This window comes from Penicillium taxi (assembly GCF_028828555.1).
Source record: "Penicillium taxi strain IBT 34144 chromosome Unknown utg000006l_segment0_segment0, whole genome shotgun sequence".
Lineage (NCBI taxonomy): Eukaryota > Fungi > Ascomycota > Eurotiomycetes > Eurotiales > Aspergillaceae > Penicillium > Penicillium taxi.
Window position 1 is genome coordinate 1,408,942 of NW_026643208.1, and position 22,195 is coordinate 1,431,136.

The following is a 22,195-nucleotide window of genomic DNA, read 5'->3' on the forward strand; positions in this document are numbered from 1 at the left end:
TGCATTTTCAATCATATTGAGGCCTGATATTTCAGGCATACTAGTACCCGATCAATCAGGCGCACATGAAGATCTGATTAATCGGTTGCCTGTTTCAGATTAAAACCGTAAACCCTTTCATCTTATCAAACTTTGCATGAAATTGAAGAAAGGGGAAGGAAATTCAAAGAATTCTTCACACTACGTGTAGAGCTGAGAGCGAGGGCATTTGTGACTTGTCTCGAGGTTCAAGGATCACTGCCGCATACCTCCAGCTTGTCCCTCTCGCTCCGCTATCATGATCATCGATATCAACATAACATGACACCTTTTTTTTCCCGATTTCGTGATGCTGTTTCTCGGAGGGTAAAACCTCCTCCAAAACCAACTGCTTATAAACATTCTCCATGGGAAAGACTTCCCGACAATGTCCTGGTCTCGTTGCTTACATTTTGTAAGTTGAAGGATATTGCATCCTTGGCGTTGACGTGTCACTCGGTGTATTCCAGGCTTGTGAAGAACGAAAGTGCTATCGCTCGTTCATGGCTCAATTTCCGTATAAACATTTGCGCGCCGCCTTACAACGATCATGATTTTGAAAATGATATTGGTCTGTCGCCAAGTGATGACCTTACATTTATCGCCTCGCTCTTCCCTCCACCGCCACCGTTGTATGCGATTGGTGACGGTCATGAGGATGCTGACTATTCTATCGCGTACTTGGCCGACTTGGAATCATGCTGGACGACATGTATTCGACTATGCTATCATTTGGCCGATCACACAGTCCGACACCATTTGGACACAGACCCAGTCATATGGCAACTTTGGAACTCTTCCAAGACTGAGACAGAATATGTCTACACCAAAGCGGTTGAAACCCTCCAGAAAAAGCTACTTCCTTCAATGTAAGGAATCTAGTCGTAATATCTTTATTTCAGGAACCAAATATGGCTAACATATACTTTGTCAGGGCTTATTGCATATTTTTCCTTGAATCTGCTGCATCAGATGGTTTAGACTTGAATTGTTCTGGTCAAGCCATCTATCTTTCAACATCAATCAGGAGACAACAGGCAATATTGCAAAAGCCGCCCTTTACTGACACCCAAGTTCTGATTTCCACCCAGCACTGTATGCAGCTCATGTGCTCAACGGTCCGTCAGCTTATGAGCCCCAATATACCTCACTCGTCTTCAGAAAACTGGGTCGCTCTACTCCTTTCAACCTGCACACTTAAGAAAATTGTTGAATTCTTCGCTGCAATTGCGAAGGACGAGGAAATGAATGCTTCTCGATCGCATCATCGTTCGTGGAGTCATCGAAAGCAGTACTTGTTGGAGATGCGAGAGACTCTAGGCCAATATATTCCATCGGCCAAGCAAACTCGCCATACAGCATCAAAGAGTAAAAGTGTGCTTCCTACCCTTGATCAAGTATGGTTTGGAGCCGCGTATCGCGAATTACGTCAGCGCGAGGCAATCCCGCATCCGGCTGAGTATCCAATTCATATTCTACACGGCTCCGAGATGATATTAGGCTGCAAATACTGTGACAGATGATAATGCGACCTCGGGCAGCGAGACATATTCAGGTTTTACCGATGTGCGACTAGATTAACTCATTTCAAATATTTGATGAAGCTTTGTTTTTCAACGTTGAAATAGACAGTTATAGTTTAGCCTGAACAATACCATCGATATCTAGTTGGCTGGAACTTTGGAACCTTGCCTAATCGGGGATAACCTCGTTCGGACTTCGGGTTTTCGGACTCCCGACCACTACAAATATCAATATTCAGTCACTCCCTATCGAGTAAGGCCATTTGGAAACGAATACGTGAAGTATAGAAGTTTAAGGTATCAAGATATCTTCAATCTTCGCTTTTAGAGTTACAACTACATGAGGACTGGTGCAATGTCAGCCGTAAGTATCCCCCAAATCCAGGTTCAATAAGTATCGGCCTTCCTGTGTTACCTAGGAACCAATGTGTATGTGTCTTGCTACTTATGTATAGAAGCTAATAGTCTAGTAGTGCGATTTGTGTCACTCAAGAAAGGTGAGATGCCGTCTATCATCTGAGTGGTTGCAAGTCGTTCATACTAAACTAGAAAACCAGGTCAAATGTGATCGTCAAGATCCTTGTTTGAACTGCACGGAAGCTCACGCCGTGTGTTCTCGCACCCGTCAAGCCAGAATCCACAGGCCTCGAGTTTCTCGGTATGTGTATCCTGGAAATGTGATCTGTCAATGAGATAGCTGACCGGGATTAGTCTCGATGCATTGGCCGAGAGATTGGCAAAACTGGAAAACTCCACTGAAGAGAATTTTGTTTTTTCTTCAGCTTCACCAGCTACTGCAATCAGTGAGCCCCGAAATTTACCTCCGTCGCCCCAGGTAAAGTCCACAGACTTCGACCGTGTTTTCAAGAAAAGAAAGCAGCAGCCATTTGGAACACGCTCTGCTAGCGAATCGAGTCGAAATAACTCTGACGGAAAACGGAAAATCCCTCAAATCTCCCAGAGCATCGAATCGGTCACTCATAGAGAGTACCCTTCTCTAGGCGAGACACACGATGCCAGTGAAGCACGCGAGTACATCGAGCATGAGCTTCAATGGAACCCAGCCCTTTCACATGATAGGCGTACTGCCCTAGAGGTCGCGCTTAAATTCGTTAGCCAGCTATCAAATCCAGGGCTTTATCAACAGCAGAATAGTACAGTGGAGCAGTACGTCGAAGTCGAAGATCGCTTGGAACATCCCATTCTCACTCCAGAGTTGTTGTATACGATGCTACCAGGTAAGCACCAGGGCTCTCTTTGAACTTAAATTTCTCAACTACGACCAGCTATTAACTGTACAAGGGCCCGATAAAAAAACCAACTCCCAAGGCATAATTCTCTGGCCAGACCACATATCTAATAAATGCCTAGAACGAATGGGGCTCGCTATTATCGAAGCCAGTGAGAATGAGCAATTACTCCATTTGTATCGGATTATCGTGGCCATGAAAGCTATTCAATGCATCTCGAAGCTGTTACCCCTGGTATCGAGTGAGCGCTTGAAGATTCATTTTCGAACACTGAAGAAACAGTATGAAATGGCTGCGCTTGAGGACTTGAACTCGATTCCCCTCATGACTCCCCCTAGTCTTGTTCTACTGCAAGCCCTCTTATCGGGTGTAGGTTCTCGGCTCCTGTTTCTTGATAGTGTCTTGCTGATCTCTCTCCAGAAAGCCTTGTTCCAGATCTTGGGCGATATGGAGCGCTGTTGGATGGTCACTGCATCTGCCTGTAGAGTCCTCGTTGCACTCAACTACCACAACATCATTAGTACTGTGCCCCAGAATGATGTAGAAGATGATATTCACGCTTGTATATATACATGCTACCATTACGATAAGACACTGAGCTTACTTCTGCTTCGACCACCTTGTCTGCCGGAGCTGAGGGTTAACCCTACGCAGCTGGTACATTTGGATCCCGAGCTACCCACTACGGAAGTAATGATTGAAATAGTGCAACTCGCCGAACTTAAGAGCATCTTCGTTAACACGATTCTCGATACGAAGAATATGGGCGCTATGGAAAAGGCCGGTATCTTGTCTGATATCGTTTTACGAGCGAAGAGCATCTACTCAAATGCTCAAATTGTAAGTCCTTAATAGCTGTAAATTCTTTCTTGAGCAGGCTAATAGATTATTAGTATCGGAGCCGTCAAGAGCATGATTTTCCTGAATTATGGACGCGTTTACGGCGGAATTGGCTTTCGATAGATTTCAACTACTACTCTGCGCTGACCACATTCATCCAAGCCCGCTCCTCGGCTCTGAAATCTCGACTGGTCTGCGAAGATTGTCTCTTCGCAGCCCGAAAGACACTGACTACACTTCAAGATTTGTTGGGGGCAGTTGACGATACGGATTCAGTGGACTCATATCCTTATTTTCTCACATGGTATGCATGCTTTTAGATCTGATTGCATATTGAATATGAAGGTAACAGCAATGCTAACTACCTCGTGATACACGGTATAGGACTATGCTTCTCTTCCCTCTGACACCTTTCTATGTGTTATTTTGCAACGTCGTCGCAACGTCCAACCTCCGAGATTTTGAAATGATCAAAAAGATCACAGATGACTTGCGCCAGTTCACCAAAGCGAATGCCTCCATTGGTAAACTTTACAGACTATTTTCCAAGTTTCTAGACCTCAGTGCTCCATTGATTAAAACGAATCCCGGTGGTTCGTTTGAACAACCCTCTGATGCCACTGATCGGCAAGGACACTCGGAATTTCTTGGTCCTGGTGCGGACGCAATACTGATCTCACCACCAAGTCCAGCCCCTAATCAGATGCCACAATCAGTAGAGGGGTGGAATGACAGTCTGATGTGGGAGCTGTTTGATAATCAGCCATCCCTAGGATGGACAGAGTCGGAGTTATGGGATGCAATGACACAGCTATAGTCTATATGAGCTTATTATAACAATATCTTTTTTTACTTTGATATCCTATGCAATTTTCCCAGTAACGTAATCGGGTGAATCAGATTAGTATGTGAAGGCTATTTACTCATGTAACTCCTCAAAGGACACAGTCCCAATAAAAGAGACAAGCAAGACAAAAGAAAAAGTAGAAGTAAATCAGACGTGCATCCGGGATTTTAGCCAAAAGGAACTAAAGGAGAAAATGCTCGACGTGTGCATGGGCATGCAGAAGGTGGCTGTGGTCTATATAAAACGCGCAGTCCAAGTATTATAATACAGTATTAAAGCAAACGGCTTGAAAATCATGTCTATCATGAGATCAAGACCCAGAGAAGGAAGAAAATCTATAATAGATGTTAGAATGCGGTACTGAGCAGTAATAAAACGGATACTCACCATAAGAATACCAAACATCTTAGCAATAAGCCATCTGTTCCCGGAAACACGAGTCCAATACTTCATCAATTCACGTTGGGCACCTTGCACATTGTCCACAACGTCTTCTGTATTAGCGTCAATGCGCTGAACCATCTCAGCCTGTTCGCTAACCATCTGAGCCAATTGACCGAAGATACCACCGAGTTCATTAATGGTCCTTTCAATGGCTTCAATGGCTTCGCCACGGGCCTGAATGTAAGTGTTACTCGTCTGGCCTTCTTCCATTACCAGTAACTGTTGGTCTGATTGCATTGATGAGCGTCCGAGAGGCGAAGGGTTTGAGGGATCGAGTGTCAAAAGATCGGACGAGTTTCCTTGGTATCCGGGTTGAGGAGTTCGTCGTCCCGATGGATTGTATAAAGGCGAATCGGAGCGCTGCGAGTCCAGGGCAGTGTGCGACTTGGATGAAACGGAAGATACAAAGTTCTCTGTTCTTGTCCGAGACGCTTGAATATTCTTCGTGCGCACTTCCAGGACTTCCTTGAAGCTAGCCCCAACATCTGCGAGCTTTCCTTGCAGCATCACAACAACCTGATAGGAATCAGTAATGTCCATACACTTCGCATCATCTTACTCACGTTGTCATTGTGCTCTCCCTCCTGATCCGTTTTTGAACGGTTCACCTTCGGGTGTTGCGCTTGTGTCAAAGCCTGTAGGCCAGCAATTTGCTGGTTCAGCGAAGCCAAGTCTTGCTTGATAACGTATGTTAATTCAGATATCTCAACGGGTCGGTCATCGAATAAAGTTTTGCGCTTCGCCACTAATTTCCGTGTTAACTCAAGATATCCTTTATGTCTTTGAGATCGCAGACCTACACTCCGCTAGTCGCTGGAGCTTCGCCGTGGTTCCGGCGATTCCTCTTCCAATGTCTCGCGCATGACGGGCGAACTCTGACCGCGCACCCTTTGCATCATGTGCGCCTGATGGAGAAGAATTGGCTTGTCTCCTTTGTGTATCTGTCAACAGTGCCTGGCGCTGTGAGCCAACTTTCGAGGTGCCAAGACGTTTCTGGGTTTGTCCTAAGATAGCGCTGAACTCGCTCGTGCGATCTTGAATCGATGGACCAGTCATTGCGGGAGGTATGACGGAAAGAGAAAGTGAAACTGATATGACGGGTGGGCTCAAGTCAAAGGAAGTGGGGGTCAAGGCGCTGGAACTAGGGTGGTGTTTCGAGTCGTTGGTTGAAATGCTAATCCGTAATCGATAAGGGGGAATGAACGGTAATATGATCGATTGCAGTGGAGGCGTTCAAAGTTTAATATTAGATGAAAGAAGCGAACATAGAAAAGAACTGGGACTCGTAGTGAAAACAGCCTCAGATCTGGAAGAGATTACAGCACAGCGCAATCCGGATTCCCTTCTTCAACCGAAATGAAACACGTCGATCGCGGCAAAGTCAGGTGATGCTTGGCGTACAGCCACTGCTTACTTCAGCGAGTAGATGCACATATGCAGGGGAAACTCGCAGTTGAAACACATTGTTTTCGTACTTTTCTTTTTTAATCTTACATATATTTTCAAACTCGAAAATCTCTTCACTGATATACTAATAGGCTAAAAATTCAAGCAGGTTTAGTGGAAGAACAATTCATCGATCTTTGGAATTTCCTGGGGCGGTTTCAAGCTAGCCGATCGATCGGCGTGCCCGCATAGGCTTCCCACGTCACTCTAGGCGACCTTCAAATACTTAACTGGCCCCCTCGAGTGAGGCAAATATCTCAGGTTTGGGAACATTCAATCTTTAACATCTTCAAACAACCTTCGTTTCGCCGGCACTTTGTGAGGTCATATCGAATGATTATAGTTCTCTAAACCAACAGTACAACTATTTGACGCTTCCATATAATGACAGCTCCCAACTTGCCGTGGCAGGGCCGCGCGGCTCATAACATGTATGTGCAACCTAATACTCTTCGATTGCTATCTCATTGTCCCGCACAACCTTCTAATACGTCATACTAGCTCGTCACCCAGTGTGGACAGCCCTCTCTCTCCCTCAAATGGTAGCGCCACTCCGATCTCCTTTCAAACGAATGTGAATCGCTCAAAGACAAAGCGCTGGGTCGAAGCAAAGCAAGTATCATATGATGGCGGAGACTGGGGTGATGACGACGACGATGAGGAGGATGAGGAGGAAGAGCTCCCCATTCCTGTGCCTGCGCCCCGGCATCCATACGCAACCCACCATACGACCAGCAGCTCGTCGGAGATAAGCTCCAGACGGTTGTCTGGGATTTTATATGGCGCAGGAGAGTCTCGAAGAAGCCCATCCACTGAGCGCAAAGGAAGCGGGGATCAGAGCAGCCATTTTGTCAGACCTGTCGACCACTATAAACGCATGCCTTCGTCGCATGAAGTATCTGAATCACCTTCTCAATATGGAGCTCCACCACTCTCTTTGGTGTCTGGCAACGTTCCCACGCTGGATACCCCCACCGCTTCTTCGAGGACGACACAGGATGTTGCCGCAATACTGCCTGAGGTGAAGCCAATGGCCGGGTTCGGTACCGATTTCTTCGGTGCAGTCAATTCAAATATCCATCAGAATACTCCCACACCACCTCACGGCGCCTCCTTGAGCCACCAGGCCTCTGAGACCTCTCTCCCAGGGCCATCTCCAGGTTTTACCTCCGTAGTTCATCAAGCTTTTGATGTTCCAGAGACTCCGGATTCTACTGCCGAGAGCTTGGCACGATCTGACAGCGATGGAACATCTGTCATCAGTCCGATTATCCCTACTCGTGGGACATACGATGTTAGAACCCCAACCATACATGAAGAAACTGTGGAATTGGGTGGCACGCCTGGCCCTACTGCGAAAGCTGAACCATTGTTTACGCCGGGCCATCGACGCGATATGAGCCTGCCCAGTCCAGATAATGACCCTTCGAAAAAGCCTGCCGTTACTGAAAACTTCCCACCTCCAGCAGGCCAAGCAGAAATCTCACCTGGCTCTCTGTCAAGTCCGATATCCGATGCCACTGTCGACAAGAATTTCATTGCACCTCTCAAAATTGGCAGCAATCTACCGGCTGACGGCTACCGTGGTGAAATCCCTACCATCGTCTCTGCTATGGGCCCAGGAATGTCACCAGACGGCACTGACAATGACCGGCTTAGAGAAGAGATCATGCGGTCCCTGAGCAGAGAGAATTCCCACGAACCGGAACAGCAACCTCAAGCAGAGGAACCTAAGCAACCAGAATCCATTCCGCAGCAGTATGAAAAGTACTGGGACCACCAAACCGGACCCAGTCCTGACCAAGCTCCTAGACCTCTAATCTCAACATCTCATCCTGAGTGGACTGGCAATCATCCTCTGGGATCTCAAGATCCATATGCGCCAATCCAGGTTCCCGGTGTTGGATCTTCTTCAGGGTCATCAGATGCACCAAAAAAACTCAAACTAGCAAGGCGATTCTCATGGGAGTCAACGAACTCTGTGGAAGCGGAAGAATCTAAACCTCAAGTTCCTGACAGCTACTCTTTGCCTCCAGAGGCCGTATCACCAGCCCTTGAGGAGGTTGAACCTATCCCCGAGGACCATATTGCATCAGATCTCTCCAGGGATGCACCGTCAATTGTTGGGGGGATGTCTGACAGCCAGTTTCCAGTTGATAAACCTAGGTTATCACTTATTCTACCGGTTTCGGAAAACAGCTCACTACCAGAGCAAATTTTGGAGTCTGATCATCAGTCACCTCACAGAGACGCCCCTGTAGCCCCTGTTATTGGATCTTTGTCTGTTGATGAGACTAAACTTCAACGTTTCCGTGATATTCTCAAGCTGACAACCCCAGCTGAACGCATTCGCGCCTTCGAACAAACTCGAGATCAGTTTGCCGCTGTTGATACTGGTTTGAACCACTGGCTTCAATTCACGACCCATGCGCATCCAGAGTATGCGGACCTGGTTCAGAGCCAGGGCGTTTCAGCACTCACACGACAATCTCCCACTAGAAGCAAATTCCCCAAACTTTCCCTTGGCATTTCTTCGTCTCGAGAGGATGCTACTCCAGCCAATACAGGTCACTTGAGACGTGGATCTGGTCATATTGGAACTATTGTCAATAAAGACGTCGAGCGGCGCGGTAAGGACTTCCTTCATACCGCAGGAACGCTAGGCGGCAAGGCCGGCGATGTTGCGAAGGGCTTTTTTGCTAAAGGCAGGAGCAAGTTTCGACCGGGAGACAAGGTAGATTCATAATTTTTTTTTCTTTGTTACTCCTTCGTCCTTTTCACGGCGGGTTGTCTTTGGAATGGCTAGCGCAGCGGTGTCTCCCGTCGCTTCGGTTCTACTTATTTCCCCTTACAACCTATTTTTCTTCGATACCACCATGTAATTCCTTTCAATTTGGCATTTGATTCTAGAATGCGACATGATTGATGCATCTAATTTTCCATTCAACCCACTTGCCCCGTTCTTTTTTATGCTCATTTCTGATGGTAACATTGTAGGGTCAATCGACGAGTACTCGCCGAAGTATGATCTTCTCCTTTCCAGCCCATGATAGTGGCTCCAAGGTTAATGCTCTCACACGAAACAACTCTGTCAACCTGGGGAGTCTTCCCATTTTCAATTTTGGTCGAGCTGAGGCCAAAGCCACTGCTGTCGACGGGGGCGATGATCAGCGTGAGGGAGAACGTTCAAGAAAACGTACCAAGTCTACGGGGTCTACGGATTTCCTACGATTCTCCGCCAAAATTCCAAAGGGTACTGCTCACAATACAGAGCGGTCACCCAATGCAAACCAGTCTAATAAAAGTGCCGGTGACGATACCGATGTTGCCAGAAATTTTGAGCAAGAGATGATCGATGCCCTGGGCCTTTCTCCAAAGAAATCCAGCAAAAAACTAGTCAATCCTGAGTTTGATCAGCTTTCACGGATCTCACCTCCAGTGTTCAAAAACGATGATAATCGACTGGGCCCCAAAAAGAGTATGCCGGTGTTAACCGTCCAGCCCTCTAACGGCCTCGGCCTTTCTCACTCAGACCGACCAGCTGTAACTTCTTCTACCCTCACAATTCCCTCCATCCGTGCGGTAGTTCAGGAGAGTAATCCTTCTTCTCCCCAGGACTCAGTCCCGAAAGTACTTACTTCAAAGGTTGCACCTTCACAAGAAGCAAGTCTCCAACCACAACAACCATCAGTCCCAGCACTTGGGGCTGATGATAAAGAGAAGATCCATCTGCCTAGTAGAGAAGTCGACAGACCACCCTCTCCGCCGCAACAAGATAAAACTGTTGATGAAGATCCTATATACAGCCCTCCTCTCTCTAAATCGAAGACCAATGAACCCTTCACATGGTCTGCAACTTCGGGAGAGGACCTTGAGGTAAAGCGGAGGTCCATCGGCGGCGGTCTCCCCAGCATGCATAGTCCCTTGAAGAATGAGGTGAAAAATTCGAACAAAAGTAGCGTGTTAAGCTTTGCCAGCTTCGGTCGATTGAGCGCCAATAGCAAAAGGACCCGATCTTCCAGTCCTGCGAATGAACTTTCGCAAAATGCCGAAACACCTATGAAGGGCAGAAGACACCGACGGTCGTCGGTAGGTGATCTTCTTGCTAGCATCCAGGGGGGATTGCAGGGGCTTCACGAAAAGATTCGACCGGAAGAGTCCAAGGCAGAATCCAAGGCAGAGTCCAAGGCAGAGCCCAAGGATCAAAGTCGTTCACTCAAGCGCACGTTCAGCAGGATGGGTGTAGGTTTCCCTTTCCTCCGTAACAGCTCCAAGTAATACCTTGTTAACAAAATAAAATAGGGCTTTTTCGTGCGTCAACCCAGTTCTGAAAGCTCTGAGCCCCAGAAGAAGGATCATGTCAAGGCTTTGCGAAAGAAGCCCATGCCAGCGTCTCCTCTGAGTCGTCCATCTTTGCAAAATGGATATTCTGTCGAAATTTCTTCCGCTGGAAACGCCCTCCCAAATACCGAAGCGGTTGGGGCCGTTTCCGAGTCACTCCTTCCTACCGACGGTCCCCGCCGTGCAAGTATGCCTTTTCCTTCCAATACACCCGCTGCCTCTGTGACAGCAGGTCGCTTCTACTCGAAAACCGAGTCACCCGAAGTTTCCACCCATGTTGGACGTGCTCGGCAAAAGAGCTTGCCTCTTCTAGACCAGTCTGGGTCTAGTGGCTGGCATCTCCCGCCGCCCGGGTCCTATGTACGTAAACTCGAAAAATGGTTGACCCAGAAAGAGCGGGACGAGCAAGCGCAACGCGAATATTTGTCACCGAACCCACGGGATGTGGAAGAGTCCAGAGAGTCAACCCTCCCAAAACTCGATGTGGCCCGGAAGCCCGACGGGCCTCAGCCTGAGCAGACGCCGATAATCGGTGAACGTAAAGAGCTTAGTGGGTCTGGAGCCCCATCTGCCCCTGATGTCCACCACAACGGGGCCAAGACGGTCAATGAAACTGAACCTGTCGAGCTCGGCGTTCCGAAAATCGATTCTAGCGAAAATATCGTTATGTCGGCGACAGCGTACCCCGAACCAGATTGGATGCCGGTTTTTTGGAAAGATGACTGAGGAACTCAATGATCATCAGACGAAGCCGTGATCTTTCGTCTCAAACTATATACCAGTCCTTTATTCATGGATGATTGGATATCTTGTTGCTTTATTTGCCCTGGTATCCGACATTCTCCAGGGCGGCTGCCTCTTGCACCTAAAAGTTTTACAAAATAGGCTCGATCTCTGTTTCAATTTCGGTTTCTTTCTGCGTATAAATTGCATTTGATTTCTCTTTCTCAGATTCGGTTTTGTCTGTATACTGCCATTCTCTTTCTCCGTCGAGCCTTCTATATTGATCAACCTTGCATACGAATACAAAGCGCACATTCCAAGCTTCCAATAGTGTTAGCGAAGAGGACAGAGCTATCCTTTGTTAGCGACTCAGATCACCTCAAGCTTCCCAAAACACTAGCTGGGACTTACCTAAACAGCTCCAGGTCAAATAGCACGGATGGTACAGCTACTATTTATCTAGGTAGGACGGACTCGAACGGAGTTGGAATATCTTGTGGAGCTGGCGTTTCTCGTGGAGTTTTATACCCCTCACCAGACACGACAGTTTCATCTTTTCCAAGCGTGCTGTCACTGCCACTCTTCCAGCGATCCAGCGAGGTATCAGCAGGCTTCTTCGTGGAGGGCGTTTTGTTGTCAACAACATCACTCGATCGCACGTCACCCAGCTCCAGGTCAGGAAGTCGGCTTGGGCCTTTGTTCCTTTTCTTTCGTCTTTTATTGTCTTGAGGTATCTTGAACAGCCCAGAAATCATCTTATAGATCCATATGATAAGAACCAAGCCAACGGCCACAGCAACCCCTACTATTATGCAAACCCCAGCCCAAGAAGCTATGGTGTCAGGATCAGTCATGGCAGGATCGTCGGCTTCTGAACGCAACCTTCAAAGGTTGGAAGTATAACTGCTTCGTGGGTATTTTTCTAATATTGACGATAACTACAGAAAAGGAGCAGCATTTGACTATTTCTAGACCCTAGCAATCAGGCCCTCTCGAAGTCAGAATGATATAATTCAAGATCCACGGCGTCTACAAAACTTTATGTACACGAATACAAATTCCAGGCCAGGTACAACCTTGGAGCATCCAGGGCATCAAGTAATTGAACCGTGCCCAGGTAGACCATGGAAACTCAAGTGCTAGGTACACGTTGATAAATTACTCGCCTGGTAGGCATAACCAGTGAAACTGTGTTTTCATCTACTCAAGTAGCTTCGCATTTTAGCCCTGGATGTTCCAAGGTTATCGACAAACACTAACATTGAATATACTCATACAACATACGTCCAAGGATATTTCCAGAGCTAGCCCTGGAAATCAACTGGAGTTCTACAATTCTTATGGATTATTTGTTTCTTCCCAGCTTTACCTAGCCTGTAGCATGCCAGTTCTTGGCGCTCCCTTTCCGAATGCCTATCGCTGCTTTTTCTCACTCAAAAGAACTGAGTAACTACTCCTCTGAGTATTATATAAGCTCACTGATCTGCTCATTACTTAAGTATTTGGTAACAGGAGGCAGGACTCAGTGAGCGGTCTGATTCACTCGCTGAGCAAAGCAGGGATTGTCTGGATCGAAAAACACGAACAAAGCCACGTACCTTGGGACCTCAGTAATAGTCCTGAGGTCTGGACAACCTTGGAAGCTACTCAGCCAACTGTAATGGGCCACGGACCTCTCTTCCTTCTCTTGGCGCTAGGGTCGAGGTCCAGCCTGATCCTTGATCTCAAAAGGCAAATTACTCTTTATATTTACGTATTTTTGTTTTCTGCCTGTGACCATGAAATCATCAGTTTCTGCTGGCCTGTCACATCATGAAATAATATTTACATGGACATCACGTGATCAGCCATTAACGAACACAGAAGAAGACCGGACAAGGCTGGAATGGTGATGAAACAAATCTATACTCAAAATTCAGGTCGCTTCGCTATGTATATGTCCCAAGATTTCACTGCTTCGGGCTCTAGGAGCCAGGTATTGTGTTTTGTCCGACCCCGCTGAATGGCAATTTATCAACATATGTGGGGTAATAATACGTATAAAACTGCTAGACACCACCTCAGTTTACAACAACCATCTGGGCACAGTCTCCCCCTATTACCTCCCTAGGTTCAATATGAATTCTCTCAATTTACAAGAAGTGGACTCACTAGAAGCCATTGTAATTATTGACAATGAGCTGGATCCGCTCTCTCCCCGCAGCACCTGATACAGTGCAGATTGAAGGGACCCTAGGAAGTATCGCGATGAAATCAACCCATACGCTAACTGATCGAGGCGGTGCACGCAAAGAGCTGCGAATGGAAGATATCTGCTGTTCAGCGCATGGCCTGTCTATTCTCGTGGTAAGTTAGGCGCGTCAATACACTCTAGGAACATGTGGCTTATTTGCTGTCCATGTCAGACAGCGACAAAAGGAGATAAGAAGCATGCCATTCTCTTCGATGCCGGCCCTGAAGAGGATATCTGGGAGAAGAATGTCAAGAGGCTGCGGCCTGATCTTGCTTCTGTGGAGGTCATTCAGCTGTCGCACTGGCATCGAGATCATTCTGGTTTGTGCCTCATCGTTGGATACAATTGGGCAGGGTATTGATTTCCATGTAACAGGTGGACTATGTCGGGCCATTCGTATGATTAAGGATGCCAAAAAGGCCAAATCTGACTCTGGTGACCTTGTCGTGGACGTTCATCCTGACCGACCAGCCTATCGGGGCATTGCTTTACCTGAAGATATCATCTCTCTCGAGGCAGATCCAACATTTGATGAAATCACCAGTGCTGGTGCTGTACTGGACAAGTGGAGCGAGGCTCACACCGTCCTCGACAACATGTTCCTCATCTCTGGAGAGATTCCACGAATGACACCCTATGAGACCGGCCTCAAAAACGCTGTGCGTTATGACCCGGACGAAAAGGATTGGTTCTCAGATGAAGTCATAGCCGATGAACGCTTCCTCGCATGCAATCTCAAAGGTAACAAAAGCACTTTACCAACGGTGCATAGTTTGGGAGAAACGCTCTGATTATTTCATAGGCAAGGGAATTGTTGTGTTCACAGGCTGTAGTCATGCTGGCGTTGTGAATGCTTCAAAACATGCAGTTGGTCTTATCGGTAAAGCAACACCTCTTCACGCAGTGGTAGGTGGTTTTCACCTAGCCACAAGCGAAGAGTCCCAAATCAAAAGCACAGTGGCTGATCTCAAACGACTCGACCCTGCTGTATTGATGCCAGGTCACTGCTCAGGCTGGCGATCCAAGTTCGCCATTGAAAAACAACTGCCAGGCACACTGGTACCTTGTACTGTCGGTATAAAAATCAGCTTTTAGTCTATGCAGAATCTGCATACCATTCACTCCATGTGGGAGTTCAGTGTTCTGAAGGAGACTGAAACCTCCATGCCAGGGGTTGCTCCTGACAACTTAGTGTTCCAAGGGATGATGATATTTCGTCATTGGCCGTCACTCTTTATGTTTTCCATACCTTTTTTCAAATCTGACATCGTTTTGACCCTTGCTGCATTCTCCAAGCTATCGGGAACATGTGGATGAGATTTGACGTTCAAAGTCTTTCGGAGTAAGCTTGATCCTGTGAAACGTCATTCACATAAATTTCACAGTTTCAACCAAACTTGGACTACCTGCAGTTGACCTTGGCAGGCTGTGTCCACTTGAGGCCTGGATCAGGTATCACAATGATCGAGAGAAAGGAACTGAAAATATACATCTGTATCCAGTCATATCTCTTGGAAGTGCTGTTAAGATATGTGACAATTTCTGGACCCTTCCTACCTAACATCCCAAGATATATTATCAGCCGTTTTCAATACAACAAACAGCCTTGGAATATTAGGATATTTGAATGAATTGAACAATGCGAAGTGAACATAGTATAAAATTAGCATACAGGATATCTTCAGGTGCCGCCCCGCGACTTACCTGTCTAGGTACCTCCAAGCGCAGCATTTGTATCTCCCAGCAAGTACTTCAGATCTAAAGATTAAATTCTTATCGTTTAGTCTTATGATGCCGACTCGTTGCACAATACAGGTCGCACTCTTATCTTATTAACGACTCTAGGCGTACTACAGCCAAGACCTGTTGAAAGCACATTTAATCAAGCCATTGAACAACGCAACTCCTCTTATCAGTTGATATATCACTATCTTGCCCTTCATTCTGGAGTGTTCTTTATCTGACCAAGGATATACCTCATACATGCCTACCATCAGCCCCAATCTTGGACCATTGGTTAGGTACTTGTGCCTACATAGCAGGTACATATGTAAGCGGCCAAAGCACAATTAGCCAAGAACCTTGGAAATTGCTGACTAGAATCGCACCCTTTCCTCGCCGCCAAGATCTACAGTTTACAACGGGATTTAGATGCAGACCAGCAGGCGGCATCAAAATCTTTACCTCCTTTCCTAGGCTATCTTCCACTGTTCTCCGAAATGGTTATGCCAATTTTCCCCACTCCACCCCACAATGATCAATCCACAGAACAACCCTCGCAGATCCCATTACCGTGGCCAAGGGCACAAGAACTTACAAGTATGCCGAGAATATAAGTAATCTGCCAAGACAATAATGTGGGAGGGATGCACGGCGGGTCTTGGCGATGGGTACTAGGCATAGGCAGTCCTGGGCTTACCTGAGTTATGGATACACCCTATAAGTTCCGGCGATCAAGGGGGTGATTGTTACTGTGGAACTGGTAGCAAATGGCGGAGTTTCAGTAAGCTCTGCACGTCGGGATTGATGATGGATCTTCTTATTGAGCGAGATTCCAAGGTGCCAAGATAGATTGACCGGGTTATCGGGGTGAATGATCGTCCATCTATATAACTTTGGACTATTGGATGCCCAGATTTCGTACAGGGGTTGCTCATCTTAAGTCCATCTGAAGTCAATCAATTGACCTTGGCTTCTTGGCGGAATTGCTGAAGTCATATTCATATATCATCTTGAGACCTGGTGTCTGATGAAACCCTGGAACCTTGAAACTTTGAAATATATTGAAACGCCAAGGTCGACCGGAAAAACTCGTTTTTGGAGGCAATTAAAGCTGTGATCAGTCCATCTGCATCCCGAGTTCAATCAATACTAACCAGCCAAGAGCAGTGCCCGACATTAGCTAAGATTGCGAATTGACACCAAAGTAGGATGCTATAACTTTGTAACCCTTGGATGTTTCGGGGTCGACGGCCGACACCAACTCCAGATTTACATAATACGAATAAAACCTAGCATAGCTCATTCAAATGGGACCCAAATTATGAAGTCTGCGATACTAACTTACAACAGTATGTCTATAGATCCGTCTACAAATTCAACAAACATGATCACCAGACCTCGGGACCTCACATCCCTGTACTCGTAGCTTGGCACCTGTAAACGGCCAGCCAAGGACAGTCAACACACACCGTATACACACACACTGTCCATATTCACTTTCTTCTAGAGCCCCAGAGCTTCCAAGACCCTCTTTTCAACAAATGCGTGTATAGTTGGACAGTACTCCGTCTTCCGTACCCGTCTCTCCGGTTCCGGATAGGATATGCATAACCGGCCCCAGAGTTAAATCCTGAAGCCGACGTACTGTGTAAATAATTACTGGAGACCTTCGTCATCGTGCATATGACCCTAAGGTCGGGAGTGAAAGTCCGGGGGGCTGAAGGCTGGGGGATGAATCAGGATCCTCAGACAAGGACAAGCGTACTGCATTGGCCCCGATTAGCCAACCAGTTTGCTCTAACTGCGTATCCATTATATGGAGATCCCTGCTATATATTGTAGGTCTGATTGGATTGGATTTATACTAAGTACGTAATTGTGCTTTAGTCAGCGTATGCACATGTGCTTGGTGGGCATTTTCTTTTTGTTTTGTGCTTTGATTTTTTTTTTTTTTTTTTTTGGCCGAATGGCTGGGCAATTCGAATGTGGAGGCTAGATTGTAGCTGTAATTGTGACTTACTCCTGAATGGTGAATTGTCCCTTAACTCCTTGCACTATCCAAGATATCGGATATAACGGCCAACTTGCGACAGATACAGATACATAACACATTAAAATCATCCCAATGAATCGGACGATCCTCTCGCGGCTCTCAACCAGATTAGACGAGCCGTTTCCAAAATCCACCCCAAGTGTAGTTAGCAAAGGTGGAAAATTGAGCACGCTATGGAGCTAGTTCTGCGCTCGGCTTGGGCTCAGTTCAATAGCGCGGTAACAAAAGGAGAACAAGGACTTGTTTTTCGACCTGGCATTAATTTAGGCCAGAGTTCATAGTGATACGCGCTAAATCAGGCTAAAAAAGAGTTTAGTTCCTCATTGCGGTCAAGATTGGATGTGGGGTTTTGGTGTTGTTTTTTGTCTCCTGACGATCCTGGATTTGAGGAATTGGGATTGTTTGGGAATCTGAGTCACGCGGTGCCCTCAGTTTCCTTTTGTTTTGATTCTATACTCTTTTCAGGATGGAGGCTATCGTTTGAAACTATGTCATCGGGTTTGAAATCTTTCGTTTGTTGTTAGCTGACCTAAGTTAGATCCACATTTGGCTCTCTGGCTTCTTACCCCTTAAAATGTATCCTAGTTGAGGTTAGCTTAGAGGGGCCTAGAGCTTTCCCCCCTTCTTCAGCTAACTATGATGATTGACTATGATGTGCGGACCTTGATGCGGAAATCTACCGAAATCAGTAATGTGTCATGCTCAATTTGAGAATAGCGGTATAGCGGTCTAGCCTGCGTGGTTTTTTGCCTTCGGTCAATTTGCGATGTCCGAAGAAATCCATGGATCTCCCGGTTGGTTGTAGTTATGTTGATCGGCGCAAGGGCTGTATGCGGTCGCAATAGAACAGAACATAACAAAACGAATTGCAAGTATATACCTAAGTAAGACAACGGTGATGACATCGGGGCTCCATCTCCATACTCCATAGATTTGGCAATCTTTCCAATTTACCAGTGCTTTACTATATGCCTAACGTGGAGTATACCATTACAATCCGTAGGGCTGCGACGAACCCCCTGAACGGGTTTGGATTTTCTGTTTGATTGGCCTCGTAGTCCTGGAGGGTTTATAGAAAGCAATACTGATAATTAGATCTTTGGAAGACAGCAATTTCCTGGATCACTCGAGAATGAACAGACAGAACCATTTTTGTGGCTTCTAAATTTTTAAGCCGCTGTCCCTGAACCGGAAAACATGCGACGTAGTTCAAACCATGGTTTCAAGCATGCCACCAAAACAAACAGCAGTGCCGATAATACCGGTTTTTAGTTTGGTTCTTCTTCGGGCTCGGGGCCTGCGTTATCGGGGCCGGGTTTCACTTGAAAAAAAAAGGCTCATTAGAATGTTCCCGTCGGTGTCGGTGGCTCGTTTCCGATGACGGACCGATGTGTTCTTACTTAGCTGTGGCGATAAGAGAGAGAGATAAGCACACCGTCTTAGTCACGAGAAGAACTTCCGTGCTCCAACTAAAGCCCTTAAACTGAATCTAGTATAGAAAGACAAGCCTTTTACGTCGGTTAGCGCAGAGATAGTGAGAGACCGATACAAAAACGATCTAACTAGTACTGTGTAGAACAAGAGATGCAATTCTAGTATGCGTCTTTTATTTGCCGTGACTTCGGTTTTGGATTTGGGTGAAGGATGCGGTTTTACCCCACTCATAAGAAAGTCCAGTTAACAGGGGTATACATTGGCTATTCATATTCACCGGGCATAAAAATTGCCGCTAACCTCGTTCATCTGCATGCATATGACATGGCCAACCATGAGAGTCATTGAGACAGCCTTCAGGCGCGAGAACCGCAATGGGAATGGTCATGCCGAGAAAAGTGCGGAAGAGAAATTAGAATTTCATAGAAACTTGGAAGACATGAGTATAGTACACATAATGTTTCTAGATACCAATATAATGAATGATTCTTCTGTGCGTCGGCCAATTCCCCTTCAAGACAGTTCCCGACGCAAGACACATAACATTCTCTCGAAATAACCTTTGGACAATGAAACCTGGGGTGAACTCCAACACAAGAGATCCGCTTGGCGAACCAGGAGGTTTTACTGTATGGGGGAGGGCGTAGAAGAGATGAGGTCTTGATCATTATTCTCTATCTTCGACACAAGTACGTATGGAATAAGTACAGCGGTGTTTTTATGACCTGGATATTGCCCCAGGTGAATCACGGTGAAGAGAAGAAAGACCGAATTCTGTTCTCTATAGGTTAAATATCCGATTAGCCACATATTCCAATATGCCGCCCCGTTAAAGCTTTTTCCCTGACGTGGTAAACCCTATCGGGACTACTGCAAGTCAAAAATGCCTCACGATCGCAAGGATGACCGACGCTGAGGCCGAGGGTATGCGGTATCGTAATCAAGCAACGATTTGGCAGATCATCAGAAAGTGGGGAAATAAAGTGGGATATAAGTGGCCTTCACGATGCGTCTTCTGGCTCAGACAGGTTAGATTCAGATGCGGGACCCTCTTCTCACCGCAATTGAGCTATCTGATTGAGCAGTGCGAGTAGCGCTAGTCGCGCTACTGTAGGTACACGGCTGCGTGGTAAAAGCCAAGAGAAATATGTGGTCCCCTTCCTGTGATCCTATTCCATTGAGTTAAGTAGGGGGGAAAGGGAAGTATGCATCCAAGGTTGGTGATATTCTGTTCGAGATTTCTTCGTTTTTTTTTTTTTTTTTGGTGGGTGATCAAGCGAGCTGTGTCCGTGGCGTAGAAAGAGGTTAGTTCCTTGGGAAAGTGATCCTATTTCTTCCGTTAAGGCTTTCAGAGTCTTCCTCTTCGGCAGACCGGCAAAGTCGGAAACCTTGAGTCAGCCGATTTTGTGATGTTTGATTGGTTGGAGCGGCCGCAACCAGTCTAACCAGAATGGATAACTTTCAATAAATTCTAGATACAGTACAATACTTGGTAATACAATATAAATTACCGTTATTTACTGTCAGACTATAAATCAACATGAAAGCGGCCCCCGATAAGCAAAGTGACGTTTTCTACAACATCTTGCTTATTGTCTTTAGCTTTATTCCTGGAAAGAGAGTTGCCGATTTCCGAACCATGCAACCAGACCATTCTTTCAGTAAAATTGCTAGTTGCGGTTTGGGTTTTTGAATGGTTAGCTGATTTCCACGGAACCAGACGTTTAGAAGCCTTCTAGAAGAACGCAGAGCTCTTGTGGACCGTAAAACTCACATAGTTCTCCACTTAATAACCGAAGACAAGGAAACAGAAGAGAAAAGTTGGAAAAGAGATATATTCTTACTCTCTCTCTCTCTCCAATCAAAACAATGAATGCGGAACCAAAATGCCGGTGAAAATCCACGGTACTACAGTAAAAACCCCCATTTATTACTATACTAGGAAATCGGGGACATAATGGATTCTGGCTATTCGCTTGAACACGTAGGGCCAGGTACGATAATCAAATTGTTTTTTTTTCCCTTCCCGTTCTTGTCGGTAACAATCTAAAGTACTGACACTCCAGCCCTATTCAGAGTGAACTTTAATATGAGGTTTTTTTTTAACAAAAAAATTTCAATTCTTCTTTCCTTGCTGTAGTACTTACACTCTATTTGACCGCCGGAATTCCCGTGAGACATTTTGAGTCAACACTTGGGCTCAGTTGGGTGTGGTGTTAATCTTTCCCCAGATAATCCCGATAGGCACGACATCAGCGGCGTCGCAGGATTCAGATCCATTCCTGCCGTAAAATTTAAAAATCAAAACAAACTCTTTTGGCAGTACAAGATTCCATCCTTAATCTTAACGTTGGAATTGGGCGACACAAGGCTACTCATATGTTGGGCTAAAAGATATTTTTAACTCCAGGCCTTGAAAGTAAGATTATTCCTAGGCATGCATCCTAGATCTGACGCTAGATGTACCTCTACGCCGAGAACGTCGAGATTCGTGGATCTATGGTATGTACGCTGAAATTTTTCATGTTAATCTAAATCTTGGAAGATTGAAAGCCAAGATTTTACATATCATTCTGCCAGAGTATAAAATGTAATCTACCTCCTACATATGTCTATGGTAGACACAATCCAATGTGGAAACTGCTTTCATATCATTCGTCCCACATACCTAAGTATTATGCGCGGGGTATACAGCACAGTGAATGCACCGTCAATGGGCAGCCGAGGTTCTTCCTAACCTTGAAAAGTCCACTTCGTGCTTTTATGAGTTCGGGGCCCGCTATCATTTGTACGGCCCTTAGCGATAGGGCATCCAGATTCTGGACCCCGCCTACCCCTTTTCACCTGAGCCTATGACCACGGAATATGAATAATGCCAAATCAAAACAATCAGTAATCATCAACCTTTACGAATCATTAAAGCTTGGCTGACGACAGAATAGATCGAAACTTCATTCCCCGGATCGCAAGTTAATTAATAGACAAATTAGAGACTAATTTGCATGAATCTTTTATTTTTTATTTTGTTTTTTTTCCCTCTGCTCATTATTTGTTTTATTTTTCGCCCTTCTTCATCTTGGCGCACGGGGCTACAGGAGGACGAAGCGTAATGACCGCGCATCATGTTGGGATCTCCCTTTTCCCGCTTTCCCTTTTGAGATTTGCTTTGGATTCGGGTTGGGAAATTAGAAGCACCGATGTTGTCCCGAACGTGTGGATCACAAGGATTGTATCACATCCTGATATCGGGACGTCAAGAGTTTAACCTGGCAAGGAAGTTGAGGGCGACAGCGGATGGACAGATAGTCTTCGGCTTTCTCC

General features: G+C 46.1%; 6 protein-coding genes across 6 annotated transcripts; 4 read left to right on the top strand and 2 right to left on the bottom strand.

Annotated features, from left to right (window-relative positions):
- Positions 1-300: 300 nt before the first annotated feature.
- Positions 301-1,541, top strand: N7495_009629 (uncharacterized protein; the record flags this gene model as incomplete). Its single annotated transcript, XM_057212280.1, has 2 exons — positions 301-887; positions 953-1,541. 2 exons carry the CDS (start codon positions 301-303, stop codon positions 1,539-1,541), a joined length of 1,176 nt encoding a protein of 391 aa, XP_057059143.1.
- A 340-nt stretch (positions 1,542-1,881) lies between these two features.
- On the top strand, positions 1,882-4,448 carry N7495_009630 (fungal specific transcription factor domain-containing protein; the record flags this gene model as incomplete). Its single annotated transcript, XM_057212281.1, has 7 exons — positions 1,882-1,905; positions 2,099-2,203; positions 2,239-2,779; positions 2,844-3,160; positions 3,212-3,631; positions 3,685-3,935; positions 4,016-4,448. The coding sequence occupies 7 exons, from the start codon at positions 1,882-1,884 to the stop codon at positions 4,446-4,448; spliced, it is 2,091 nt and encodes a 696-aa protein (XP_057059144.1).
- A 332-nt stretch (positions 4,449-4,780) lies between these two features.
- Positions 4,781-5,978, bottom strand: N7495_009631 (t-SNARE syntaxin; the record flags this gene model as incomplete). The annotated part of the gene is made up of 4 exons (XM_057212282.1): positions 4,781-4,813; positions 4,866-5,438; positions 5,486-5,667; positions 5,723-5,978. The coding sequence occupies 4 exons, from the start codon at positions 5,976-5,978 to the stop codon at positions 4,781-4,783; spliced, it is 1,044 nt and encodes a 347-aa protein (XP_057059145.1).
- Positions 5,979-6,752: 774 nt separating this feature from the next.
- On the top strand, positions 6,753-11,435 carry N7495_009632 (uncharacterized protein; the record flags this gene model as incomplete). Its single annotated transcript, XM_057212283.1, has 4 exons — positions 6,753-6,799; positions 6,870-9,102; positions 9,366-10,610; positions 10,671-11,435. 4 exons carry the CDS (start codon positions 6,753-6,755, stop codon positions 11,433-11,435), a joined length of 4,290 nt encoding a protein of 1,429 aa, XP_057059146.1.
- Positions 11,436-11,583: 148 nt separating this feature from the next.
- Positions 11,584-12,187, bottom strand: N7495_009633 (uncharacterized protein; the record flags this gene model as incomplete). The annotated part of the gene is made up of 3 exons (XM_057212284.1): positions 11,584-11,707; positions 11,844-11,883; positions 11,968-12,187. The coding sequence occupies 3 exons, from the start codon at positions 12,185-12,187 to the stop codon at positions 11,584-11,586; spliced, it is 384 nt and encodes a 127-aa protein (XP_057059147.1).
- A 1,420-nt stretch (positions 12,188-13,607) lies between these two features.
- N7495_009634 (MBL fold metallo-hydrolase) lies at positions 13,608-14,760 on the top strand (the record flags this gene model as incomplete). The annotated part of the gene is made up of 4 exons (XM_057212285.1): positions 13,608-13,778; positions 13,838-13,985; positions 14,041-14,406; positions 14,438-14,760. The coding sequence occupies 4 exons, from the start codon at positions 13,608-13,610 to the stop codon at positions 14,758-14,760; spliced, it is 1,008 nt and encodes a 335-aa protein (XP_057059148.1).
- Between the last annotated feature and the right edge of the window lie 7,435 nt (positions 14,761-22,195).